Here is a 13037-nt window from a genome sequence, read left to right on the forward strand (position 1 = left end):
GTCGGCAGTGCTGACCGGAGCCACCAGGGTCCCTTTTCGACCGGGTGTACTGGTCAAAAACCGGACACCTGGTCACCCTAGGCAACAGGCACTGGGGAGACAGGGCTGGTCTTTGCCACAGTCTCCCCTCCGCCCCTCCCCGGCCCCCGCTGAGATAGCCCCACCTCCTCCTCTGGGCCCCGGCAGGATAGAACCACAGTACCCAGGCCAGCACCTCATCCTCCTGCGACACCCCCGGCGCCTGGAGTTGCCAGTGGAGCTGAGGGATGGGCTGGGGACTGGGGGGAGTACTGCCTGGTGCTGACTCCCTGGGATTCAAGTAGCAGCAATGTCTCTCTGGGCTTGGATCCCCCCTGCAGGGACTGAGTGATGGGGGGGAGGGTGGGGGGCTGAGTGACCTTGCTGAAGGGGGACTAGACCTCCCAGTGAGGATCCAGACGGCCAGGCCGCCCCTCTCCCAGGGGCACTTAGCCCGGACCTGGGAACCCGAGCGCTGGGCTAGGGGATGGGCCCTCCCTTCCACTGCCCAGATTTAACTCTTCCCCTGGACCTGGGAGCCCAAACACGGCAGGCAGCGCTGGGGCTGGGTGACCCAGCCAGGCGGCGGCTGCTGTCCCAACGGGTGTGACAGACCCGAACAGTCCCACAGGGCAGCAAGGGACCTGCCTGGCACTAGCCCCTTGGCTGCAGCGGGGTCACAAGGATGCATCTTTCCTCCCTGTGCGATTTCCGTGGAGAGCCCCACGTGGCTCTATGGGCGGCGGAGGAAGGGGCCATTCCTGGGGTTCCCCAGTCTGAGCCCCCACTTGTTTCAGAGGCATGGAGCCACCTGCTGGCGCTCAACCCCAGGACGTGTCCAGAACCGAGCAGGGCCCCAGGCCTGGAACCCCGCTCCTGGGACTGCCGCCCCTGCCGGCGTGCATGGCAGCCTCTTAGCTGGCAGCCGCAGGAGGCCTTTAGCTGCTGCGTGGGATGCCACCAGGGGGTTACGTCCCTCACAGTCCTACAGAGCCCATGGCAGGCCAGCCTATGGGTTAAATGTTGGGGGGGGGGCAATGAGGAAATCCTCCCCCCCAGCACCCCCATTCACTCTCCTCCCCTGTCTCTCTGCAGACATCATCCGGCAGCCCTCGGAAGAAGAGATCATCAAACTGGCCCCCCCCGCCCAAGAAAGCCTGAGTGGGGGGGCGGAGGAGGAAGAAGGGGTCGGCTGCCAGACCCACCACTCCCCCCCCCCCCGCTCTGCCACCGTCATCCCCACCCCGCCAGCCCAGCTCGCCCCCCCTCGCCCACCACTCCTCACCTCCTGCCACCCAATGGTGGGGGGAGAGCTTTGGCCACTAACACAGTCTTAATACCCCCCGCCCCAGCATGTGTCTGGCCTTTGGGATGGGAGGGCTGATACCGATGAGCCCCGGCAGAGGGGCTGGGCTGCTTGGGTCGGGGTGGGATGGGGGGCGGGGGGGGACATTCCTATGCAAGCAGAGATCCATGCCTCCCACTCCCCCAGGCCGGGTCTGCACTCGACTCATGCATGCCCCCTTGTTAGGGGAGATGGGGCTGGATCCGAAGGGAACATCCCCCAGAGGAGAACCCGGAGCGAGCCGAGGAAGGAAAAGAGAGAGCGGGGCGGCAGGAAAAGTAGGAATGGAGGGAGAGCGGGGGGGCAGTGGGGTCCCCAGGCGGGTAACTCACTGTGAAGCAAAGGGCGGGGCCAGCACGGTTAAAGGGCTCTGGTGTGATGGGAGCTGTGGGTTGGGGGGTCAGGGCTTGGGGAGAGCAGACTCACCCAGTTGGTGTGACCGGGGGCAGCTGTCCCACTGGCCCAGCAGCCCTTCCCCCCACAGCTCCAGTCCCTCTCAGGATCAGGCCCTTCAACTGTTCCAGGACCCGAGCCCCAAAAGCAGCCGGGGAGGCCTTGCCGCAGCAGGGGGGAAGGGACTGAAGTGTTGTGTCCAGTCCCCGGGGCCTGGGCCCAGCGTCTGAGCACCCTCCCCACTCCCTGCACCGAGGAGCCCAGCAGGGGCAGGCGCCACCCCCCCGGAAACCATGCGAAGGAGCTGCCAGGTCCCTCCCAATCACAGCTGAGGAAGGGTCCCCACGGTGAGTGAGGGACGGGCCTGGGGTCAGGGTAGGGAATCCAGACCTGGGTAAAGCCCAGGGCCTAGGTTGGGGCAGGGGTATTGGGTAGAAATACCAGCCCCCGCCCCATCAGTGTCAGCTCCCCATCCTCTCTCCAGTCAGTCCTCCCCCAGAGCACACCCACAGACTCTCCTGGGGCTTTGTGCACACGTGCTGGCAAAAAAGCACCCTTTGTGCCCACAGCCACAGGCACACTTGTGAACACACACACTCGTGCACACACGCTCGTGCTCGCACACCCAAGCACACACCCTCTTGCATTTGCACACTTGTGCAGTCACATATGCACACACTTGTGCCTTTGCACGCACACAGACCTACCCACAACTACATGTGCTTGTGAATTTTGCACATGTAGCCCCTCGCCTCCCCCACTATTTCTCCCCACCCCTCGTCACAGGGCTGGGAGGTGGGCCCTGTGAATGAGGCTGCGAAGGGAGCTGGAGCTGGCCAGTCCCATGTCAGTACCGGCCATACGGCTGACAGATCAGGGTCCCAGATGGAGAGAGGATGGGGTCCCCTAAGAATTGGGAAGGGGGGAGGGCAGGAGATGCCCCAGCTCAGCTGGTTCCAGTTTGCTTTGTTTCTGGGGGTGCCAACAAAAGGCAGCGGGACCTGAGCACATGGGCCCTCGGAGGGGGATGTTCCATTGGGGTCCCCCCCAGCTCTGTTTGCTCAGGGTCACCCTGCGTCAGTGCTTGTATCTGTATTTTGTTCACAGCAGCTACGAGTGCCGGGGGGAGGGAGAGGGGGGGTGCGGGGGTGTGTGTGTTGGGGGGGAGGGGGCCTTTGCCGTGACCCCGTTTATCCGCTCTTGACTCTGTGCCTTTCCTCCATATCATGGATGGAAACTCACCACCCCCTCCCCGCTCACTCCACCAGGCCTTCCTTTCCAGCCGGGCGGCTGCTCTTCATCACCCCCTGCTGGTGGGGGTGGCACTGCCCGTCCCCCGCACCCCTTTGCTGGACGGAACTTTGGTGGCCTGAAGGTTCTGGAATGTTCAGCCGAAGTTCCTTCCACTTTGCAAATGGCCGGGGGCAGCAGCTGCTCAGGGCCAGGGGCGGGGGCAGGGGGGAGATTCCAGGCAGCAGGGGCCACTGGAGGAAGGAGCAGCCTGGCTCCCAGGCTTTGGGGTCCTTCTCCATTTGGGACCCCAACACTAAACCTGCCCCCAAACACCCCCTTCCCCATTAGCCAGCTGACCCTGACAAGTGCTGAGCTGCCCTGGGTACCTCTAGTGTGGCCCTTTGGGCCCACTCTGGCCTGGGATGCTGAGCTGCCCTTATCTCCTAAGGACTTGAAGGAGTTGAGGGTGCTCAGCACTTCAGGGGACGAAGCCCTGAGCGTGTAGGGCTAGCAGGTGAGCCCATGCAGCGTAACTGGGAGTCCAAGCTCATGCAGCTGTTGTGATCAGCTGTCGTGATATGGGGCCGGGGGCAGCCACCAAGATCCAGTGCCCTCTGGGGCAGCCGTCATGATGTTCCACCCTCTCCTGGGAGTGCCGAACGCTCCCCTAGTGCTAGGGAGAAGGCAAAGCCAAGTGACATCCCTGGGGGCTCCCCCTTCATAGGAGCGGAGCCATCACTTGGGAGCTGCACTTGGGAACCTACAGCCTGAGGCAGGGAGTGGGGACCAGCTTCCTTTCCTTCCTGCTTCCGAGCTGGAGATTGTTCCCCAACCCCAGGCCTCCCACCCCCAGTGCTGGAGGGAGGCCAGGATCCTTGTGCATTGGCAGTGGGTTGTGGCTAGAAGCCTGAGCTGCTGGTAAGGCCCCAGTGGGTTTAATTACAAATAGCAATTGAAATTGACTAGTTGAAACTGACAGAGAGTTTGCAGTCAAGGTTCTTCAGGTTTCCAGGCTGAGTCTAGAGTCAGGAAACATGGCCAAGGTCTCAGAAGTGTGGGGGGGGGGGAGGAGCAGGGGGAGCGGCCCTGACAACGCACCACTTTCTAAAATAGAATAGACCCCGTTTTGCCAGCAAATCTGACTTGTGCCTCAGCCACAAGACACGATTCCTATTTGGGCGCAAAAATCTCCCAGAGCCCAACTCGGGTTACCTTGCAAATGGAGCTAAAATTTGCACCCAAAATGGTGACAATTCCCAGGGGAAACTGCCCCTCCCCGCCAATCAGAGAAATGGTGGCTCTTGCACAGCACCCCCACCCGGCCTGCGCTGGGGGCTGAGTGGTGGGGGCAGGAGCTGCTTGGGGTGGGAGAACAAAACCCTTTATTTAAAGCACAAAATATCCAGATGCTTTTCAAACTAGGGCAAGGAAAACGCTGAGTGTCTAGAGGGGTCGGGGAGAGTGGTTGTGGAATGGATCCCGGAGTCAAAAGGTTCTTCTGTGTGGACTCCCTCCTCCCTTCAGTGTGTGGAGACCCCTCTGGATGTTTCTGTTCCCTGATGCCTACAGCTGTGCAACATCCTCATCTGGGCTAAATTGGCAGAGCCCCATTGAAATTGCTGCTGGTTTACACCAGCTGCACTTAATCAGGCATAAGGAGTGGAGTGTGGGGGGGTTGATCTTTGCATAGAATCTTCCTCTGAACTGGATCGGATCCCATTGCCATCTGAGCTGCCTGCATGCCCTTAGCTCAGCACACACTAATGGCACCCAGCACCTTAGGCACTCAGCACCATGGCTTATAAACCCAGTGTGGTGAGCGTGCAGGGGAAGCTCAGATTCGAGTGGCCAGGTGAGGCGTGATTCATGCTAACAGCTGGCTGGTAACTAGCAGCCCCCGGGAGAGGAGGGAGCCAGACACGTGCGAAATCAATAGGGTCTTCTGGGCGACCGATTGAAAAGAATTTATGTTAATATATTTTATTTAATAAAAGCTAAAATCTGCAGTGTGCATCTTGCCTGTTAGCCAGATCTGTGTCTGCCTTAGTGCGCCCCTGCCCAGCGTTGGTGTGTGTGTGTCATAGGCCTGCATCGCTATTCCTTACGGCACTGCAGGAAGGCCTGTTCCCCACAGGGCCTCCCCATGCCTTCTTTCTTTCTCACCTTCATCTGCTTCCCCTTAGCCTGAGCTGGCGTCACCCTGCAGAGGCAAACCGGCCGGTATTTATTTTCTGTTTAACAGCACTGGGCAGAGCGCTGGCCCATCCGAGGCAAAACTTTGCCGCTCCCCAGGAAGCGGGGCTGGTTGGTGGAGGCTTTGCCATGGTGACTCGGAGGCTGGGGACATGGCCATAGTGCAAACTCCATGTTGGTTCCCTCTCATTCCTGGTCTCCGGCTGCGGGAGAGCTGCACCCCATGGGGCATGTGGCGGGGAGAGAGCTGGCAGAAGGGCCCAGCTTAGCAGTGGACTCTTTCCATGGCAAGGCAACAGACTGGGAGTCAAGAGGTTGAGGGTTCAAGTCCAACCACTGACACTAAGCTCAAGCAAATCCTGTTCTGTGCCTCAGTTTCCCCATCTGTGACATGGGGATGATTGGGTGCATGAGGGTTAATAAATGGTGTTAACGCACCACCCTGTTGGGGGTCTGACTTCTCAGTTATGCTGTAAAGGGACCTCAGTATAAAGGAGCACTCAGGCCCGAACACCTGCCCTCTGCTAACCAGTATTAATTAAAACAAAAGGGAACAAAAGGATGGAGTGGCTGCTCCCAAACCTACCAGCTGATGAGTGCAACAAACTTGGGGCTGCTAGTGTCCTGCTTTTCCTAGCAGTGTTTAGGAAGAAGCCTTGAAACTTTCATATCACGCAAGACACGGTCAACTGCTGTTTCTAATTCCCCTCTCCCCCATCCAGGGGGCAGGTGCTAAATACCAGCCTTGCTTTTCCCCTTTAAGGATCTCCCTAAGGGAGCCTCACTCGTCCGGGAGCCTGATTACTGGTTGAACCTCAGCTGTAATTAGTATTCTTTATCAAGACTGCTGAATATAGACACACCCTGGTGTTCTCTTGGGCTCTTACTCCCAGAAGGTGTTGCCCAGCGTCACCCCATGGGGGCGCCCTGCCCTGAGCAGTCAGGGCAGGGTCAGATGTCCTGCAGTGGGCCTGGCATTTCACCCCGCGCTGCCCGCCTGGCACTGAATCGTCTCAGACTGGGCATAGGAGGCTCAGAGGAGCCCAGCTGGGCTAAGGGGACAAGGCCCACGGAAAGGGGGTTGGGTTGCTATTGATTGCTTTCTGCCAGCTCTCCCCCTCCGCCTCTAACGCTCAGACCGTGCTAACTGTGTGTACATATATATTATAAATATATGTATAGTAACTATAATGTTGAGTGTTTCCTTATTGTTGTTTAGTGTTAACTTATTTTGCCATCAAAAAAACACACCAGGACTAGTGATGGAGGAGGAGGAAGGTTTTGGGGGTTTTTTTTGCTAAAATAAACAGTATTACTAGAACCAGGTCTTGGCTTTAACGCAAAATAAGAACTCTTTTGTAAAATGTTTTTTAAAATGTCTGTTGAAATTTCTGGCTGGGGGACTTGGTGGGGGGGTGTTTGCCTGGATTCCCCAGCGGCCTGACGCTGGCATAGTCTCACTAGGGCTTGCACGTTATGCTGGATTTGCCCCACTCCCCCTGCACACCCATCCCTCTCCCTGTTGCAGCAACAAACCTGCCTTAAAGACACCTGCGCCTCTTAAAGGAGGCACCCAACCCTGACTGTTCAGACCTGGAACCTGCCTTAACGCCAGCCACCTGACAGCCATTTCCAGGAACACCCCCTCACCCCCCCGCAACCCAGCCACAAAACCCATCCAGCTACTTTTGGGCTTAGCAGAACAGCTGCTCACGGAGGCGCTGGCTGGCCCTGCTTTCCCCCCAGGAAGGAGATGGGCTGGCCCAGCATTTCTAAGGGACTAACTCTTTTTGCAGAAGCTCCTCTCTGGCCAGATTCCTGTCCAGAGGTGCTGGTGTGACAGGCTTGCAGGGAGCACCAAATGTGGCCCTGGCATGAGGTTGGGGCCAGATTCTGCCATGCTCAGTGGCACTTTACTCCACAGACCGGTCCCATCCTTCACAGTGGGAATGCAGCCGGGGGTGAGGAGAGCAGATCCTGCCATGCTGGAGTGGTCCCAGTGATCTGACCCCCAAGGAGCTGCGCCCCCACCCCCTTACAGCTAGGCCAGCTGAATGGGCCCATGCAGGCATGGAGGTAGCTGCAGCCCAAAGGGCAGAAGCCTGGCCCTGGGACCAGCAGGGGGCAGGCGGGCATCCTAAAAAGTGAATAACGATGCGTCTGTGAGGTTGTGGTTTTGATTTTTCTTCCTTATGTGCACTGATTGTTTTAACGTGCCCCCCACCTTCCAGCAGAGCTCCTCGCCCCCTGACTGCAGCCACCGCTCAAAAATACAGCCAGGAACTAGAGCCAACGGTTCAAAAGCTGAATGAAACTCAGAGTCCGCTTTGCATTGTCCATCCAAATCTGATGTACAAACAGTCATTGTGCTAATGATCAAATAAAAATGTTTTGTCTTGACCATGGTGCGTGTGTGTGTGTGTGAGACCACTGCTGCCTTTCCCATGGGCCCAGCCAGGGGATTCACCGGGGGAGTGGGGGCTTTGCTGCTCCCGTTAATTTGGTAGCTTGCAAACTGGCTCTGCCCATGTATCTAGCTACTCCACTCTCACATGTCCCACTTAACAGAACATACCACCGGCCCTACAGCCCGATGGGACATGTAGCCCCGGTCTCTGACAGTGCTGCTGCCAGAGGCTTCTGAGGGAATGAACAGATCAGGGCAATTACCCAGTGATCATCCCGTCCTTCTGTTCCAGCTTCTGGCTGTCCGAGGTTTAGGGACAATCAGAGCGGGGGTTGCATCCTTGGCTAACAGCCATTGATGGACCTCTCAGCCAGGAAGTGGTCTAATTCTTTTTTGACCCCCGTTTTTACTTTTTCACACTATCCCCTGGCAAGGAGTTCCACAGGTTGACAGTGCGTTGTGTGAGGAAATACTTCCTTTTCTTTGTTTTAAACCTGCGGCCTGTTAATTTCAGCGGGTGACCTCTGATTTGTGTGTTAGGTGAAGGGGTAACTAACACGCCCTTGTTCGCTTTCTCGGCACCAGGCATGATTTTATAGCCCTCTATCATACCCCCGACTTGGTCGTCTCTTTTCCAACTTGACAGGCCCAGGCTTTTCAACCTCTCCCTGGACAGAAGCCGTTCCAGACCCCTAATCAGATGGCGCTGTCCCCTGAGGCAGTGGGGTGAGCACAAGCCTGAGCGGGTGGTGACATACTGCTGAGATGCAGGGTGATCTTGGGACAGTCACTGCCTCACCCTGGGGCTCCTCCCAGCCCTCTCAAGTCCTCTTTGGGGCAAGTAATCGTTCACACTCTGTGCCCATGCAGGGCCCAGCCTGAGGGGGCCCTGAGCTCAGCTGGGGCAGGGATCGGCTCTCTCTCTGGGTGTCTGTGCAGGCCCAATGGGGCCTGGATCTCACATGGTGCCTCCAGGACAGGGTGCAATAATGAAAGGGGAGAGTCAATTGGCAGTGAGGTTACGCCCCATACACAGTAACGCTGAGCCTCTCCAAGCTGCCTAATGAACTCCTCAGCCCAGCATCCTGGCTGATGTGCATGCAGGTGGTCTCATTACCCAGACAACCAGGGGACCCACTGTGTGGACATTGGATCCCTGTGGCATCCTGGGGCAGGTAGTTCCAGAGGTTCCCATGAAACAGGCCTTTCCCCGTCTCTAGCGTCTGTAACTCTTCCCATCTGTGTTGTGTGCTTGGGTTTTGCAAGTCCCTGCAGCACCTGGCAAGCGGATCAGCCCTGTCCCTCCCCTGAGGCCGGGCTGCCTTCCAGAGCTCTCCTTGGGCAGGGGAGTGCTGGCGCAGGATGACCCAGCAGAGCTGCATTCCCAGGAGACGCTCCCGCTGTTTAGCGAATCAAAGGAACTAGGACAAAACAGCCACCAAAGCAAAACCGGAGCAGGAAGGAGGAGGGATGGCTGCAGCAGGAGGCAAAGGGACAAAGCTGAAAGGCACCAGGGAACGTGCCAAGGGAAAGGCAGCGGAGGCGGTGTCTGGAACAAGGCACGGTAGCCGCACAGCTCCCACGGCCCTTGGATTCATAGCACGATTAGGATGCCCCCAAAAGGGCTCAGGGCCGGGCACTACCCGACCCAGGGGAGCTCTCTGGGGGCAGGGCCTGTCTTTTACAGGCTAAGAAGAGTGGGCTCAAGCTAAAGGGAGCCCCCTGTGACCGAGGCAAGAAGCAGCACCCCCAGCCCAGCAGAGGCAAGGGCAGGGTTTATAGATGTAACCATGCCCCCAGCTGGGACCCCAGGCCCACAGCTCCAGCAGTATCAGCAGCCCATTAACTCACAGGCAGGAGCAGACCTGGGAACCTAGCTCAGGGGCACCAAGCAGCCAGCCCCCAGCACTAAGAGTTATTTAGGGGAGCAGCGGTGGGCGGTATAACACCCCAGTAACATGTTTCAGGGCTGCAGGTTCAAGCTGGGGCAGTGGGTGGCTGGGAGCAGGAATTAATTGCTGGTTCTAGCAGCGGAGCCCTGGAGCACCACTGGACATGGCAATAACACAGGTCAACACCTGCTTGTGCCTCAGTTTCCCCATCTTTCCAATCATAGTCCAACCCCAACTTTGTCAAGCCAGGCCTTAAAAACCTCTAAGGATGGAGATTCCACCACCTCCTTAGGTAACCCATTCCAGTGCTTCCCCACCCTCCTAGTGAAATAGTGTTTCCTAATATCCAACCTAGACCTCCCCCACTGCAACTTGAGACCGTTGCTCCTTGTTCTGTCATCTGCCACCTCTGAGAACAGCCGAGCTCCATCCTCTTTGGAACCCCCCTTCAGGTAGTTGAGGGCTGCTCTCACTTCTCTTCTGCAAACTAAACAAGCCCATTTTCCTCAGCCTCTCCTCATAAGTCATGTGCCCCAACTCCCAGGCTAAATTCACTGACAGGGTAAAGCACCCAGCCCTGCCCCTGCAGAGGGGTGGGGAAGAAGCCAGGAAGGTAGGAACGGCAGAAGCTACGTGCCAGACCCAACCCCCCCCCCCCCAGCTCTCCTCCACCAGAGCAATGGATCCTTCCACCCCAGCTACTGTGTGCTACTTGGTTCTCCCCTGGCCCTGACCAGAAGGCAGAATTCTGGGTGTTCGTATTTCTTTTTTGGACTCCTGGTGCACCAGGGGTGTGGGCAGACTCTACCTTGGGCTTCCTGCCCCTGCCACTTCCCTTCCCCTCCTTCTGGCTTTGCCAGGCTCTCCACCTGCCTGCCAGATAAAGGGCTTTGTCCGCTCCTGCAGGGGCCGAGTCTCTGTTTACCTGCTGGCATGGGGGCAGGGAAAGAAGACACCTTTTTCCTTCTGCCCTGCATTTGCCAGTCCCTCTGAAAGCACTACGCATCTCCACTGTGGGCAACGTCCTCTCCACAGGTCCTAGGCCTTCCCTGCTGTCTCACCATTTTCTGCTTTTATAATGTGTGAGGGCAGGGGACCATGGGGAGGCAGAAATAGCCCCCAAGTTTCCTGTGTCCCTGACTGGTACCCTACCCAGTGCCCCAAAAAGCAGGCTCCATGTCCCACTGCACTCTCTCTTCTCTTTCTCTCCCCTACCCCTCTCCAGCTGTCCATGACCCTGCCCTGCTCTCAGGCAAAAGGCTCCTGGGGTTGGCAGTGGACCCTGCCCCCCTCTGTTATCACAGCCTGAAACCCCCTTTCCTAGGCTGGTCCCCACTTCCCTTGACACTTCACTAGCACTGACAGGGAATGGGGCCCCTGGAGCTCCTGGATCCTCTGTCTGCATGCAGCATGGGTAATACATGGTCTGCCCCTCAAAACCTCCTCTGCTCTTCAGTGCCCAAATGTCAGCCATGGCCCCAGCCCCCTCTCGGCATCTCTTGTACCACCCTGGCTGGCCCTGTTCACTCCTATCTCGCCCAAGTCCCCTCCCCTCTCTCCGGGCTCAGTTCCCCCCTCTACCAGGGGGCAGGCTGGACGCAGGTTGGGCAAGTGTTTGGGGCTCAGCCAGCTGCTGCTTGCACTTCAGACACGCTCCTCCCCTTACCTACCTACCTTACCTCTACCACCCAGCTCCCCGGGGCCGGTCTGTGTGTACAGACATGCAACTAAGAGGATGTAGGGCAGCTGGGTGCCTAGAAGCACCTCCCCGACACTGAAGCCGCGTGGCTGCTCTGCTCCCAGCCTGGTGGGGAACTGGCCTTAGGGGGACACTGCTCTCCAAGCTGCTACAAGACAAGTGGAAGCACAGGGCAGGGGCCCAGCATTGCACAACGGCCCAATCCTGCTCCAGCTAGGACCACAACATCGACCTCAACAGGAGAGCACAGCCTGCTCTGAAGCCAAGAGTGGCAGCCATGGAAAAGCTCCAAGCTGCTGAGTCTAGTGTGGTGTGGAAGAGACGCTCACAGACAGTCCCCATCCCCCCACCACTGCAGCTCAGGCCCCTCCGGCTCTCGCTCAATTTTTTATTGCATTTATATATAATATATATTTAAACTTTTACAATAATTTTAACTTGATAACATCCAAGTTCAGTTTGGTTCGTTTGGTGTTTAATATATATAAAATTAGGCCTCTAAACAGTGATGGGGAACCTCCTGGCCACAGCTCCCAAAACAATAGATTTTCTTAAAAGTAACAGAAAATTAAAGGACCTTCCTTTACTCCCCTCTCCACTAAGAGGCTGATCCTACCACCCATCCTCTGGCAAATAACTCCCCTCCACTGGAATCTTACCAGGGTAAGGACAGCAAGATCTGGGCCCTAGCTATCTATTTATTTGTCAAGAGGGTCTGGAGAAGGGGTCAAAACCAAGTGCAAATCACTGATATGTACAAACTAGGCAAGCATCTCTTTGCAAACACCCCTGTGCTGGGGCAGGAAGTAGGCATGACAACAGGTTCTGCATGAGTGATCCAAAACACAAGCTCTGTGGAGACGTTCTAGATCAGGTATTCCTTTCATAGGAACCACTGGGGTGGGGGAGAACCCAACACAGAAAGGGAGGAAAGTCCCCAGTTTGAGAGAAGCAGAGTCAAAGATCTCTCAGGTGTGGGAAAATCCAAACCAAGAGAAGCACGAGACCGTGCCCCTCAAAGCACAAGCTTGCAGAATGCCTCTCAGGCCCACACCAACAGCTCAAGGAGAGGAAGGAAAAAAAAAAAAAAAAAAAAAAAAACTCAATGCAGGCTCAAGAGAAGCTCTTGAGAAGAGGCATGCATGGAAGCCAAGCGCGCCCTCCTCTGGAAAAATCTTCTAGTACCAAAAGAACACAGGCCTCTCCACAGGCCCCCTTCCTCCAGGCAGTTCCACATGGGGAGACCAGGGGCTAATGCTCTGTCTCTCACTTGCTCTGACACTCCGCCCCCTCCCCTTCCTGGCAAGGGCTCCTAAAGCCCCTAAAGCAAAGGCAAGTCCAAAGTGCAATCTTGCTGAGCTGGTCACCCCAGGGACCATGGGGGGAGGAGGAGTTGGGGGTTCCTTAACATTCCAATAAAAAGCTGAAAGTGTTTGTTAGTAGAGATTTTTTTTTTTTGTCTCCTCCCTTCACCCCACCCTTCCAAGGGGTTCTCTGTCCTCGGTGGCCTCATGAAGGCATGCACTGCACCCGATCTGGACCCTCCTCTTCATCGTCCGAGGTGTCAGAGGAGCTGGGGGACTCGTCCGAGTCACCGTCTGTTGCTCCGGGTTCTCTTCGGCGCTGTCAAGAACAAACAGGATGTCAGCCCCGCCCCTTCAACCAGGCCCCGCCCCTTCAGTCTAGAGCTCGGAGCCCTTTGCAAACAGCAAGTCCTGCGGCAACTCCTACAGAGGGCAGCCCAAAGTGTAAACAAGCCAAGGAGGAGATGAGTGGGGGAAAGGTTTGCAGGGGAGATGAGTGACAGGAGGCTGTCCCAGCTGTCTGGGCCTTCCCATCCTCAGACAGTTAATGGCT

General features: G+C 57.1%; 2 protein-coding genes across 6 annotated transcripts in view; one reads left to right on the forward strand and one right to left on the reverse strand.

Annotated features, from left to right (window-relative positions):
• PEA15 (proliferation and apoptosis adaptor protein 15) overlaps positions 1-7583 on the forward strand; it is a 47496-nt gene extending 39913 nt beyond the window's left edge. For both annotated transcript variants that reach the window (XM_037883042.2, XM_043535010.1), the window contains exon 4: positions 1114-7583. In XM_037883042.2, the coding sequence (XP_037738970.1) occupies positions 1114-1355 (242 nt within the window). In that variant the 3' untranslated portion in view covers positions 1356-7583. The remainder of the gene's footprint in view (positions 1-1113) is intronic.
• Positions 7584-11554: 3971 nt separating this feature from the next.
• DCAF8 (DDB1 and CUL4 associated factor 8) overlaps positions 11555-13037 on the reverse strand; it is a 53994-nt gene continuing 52511 nt past the window's right edge. For all 4 annotated transcript variants that reach the window (XM_037883307.2, XM_037883306.2, XM_037883308.2 and 1 more), the window contains one exon: positions 11555-12803. In XM_037883307.2, the coding sequence (XP_037739235.1) occupies positions 12690-12803 (114 nt within the window). In that variant the 3' untranslated portion in view covers positions 11555-12689. The remainder of the gene's footprint in view (positions 12804-13037) is intronic.

The sequence above is a fragment of the Chelonia mydas genome, chromosome 24 (assembly GCF_015237465.2).
Source record: "Chelonia mydas isolate rCheMyd1 chromosome 24, rCheMyd1.pri.v2, whole genome shotgun sequence".
NCBI classification, from domain to species: domain Eukaryota; kingdom Metazoa; phylum Chordata; order Testudines; family Cheloniidae; genus Chelonia; species Chelonia mydas.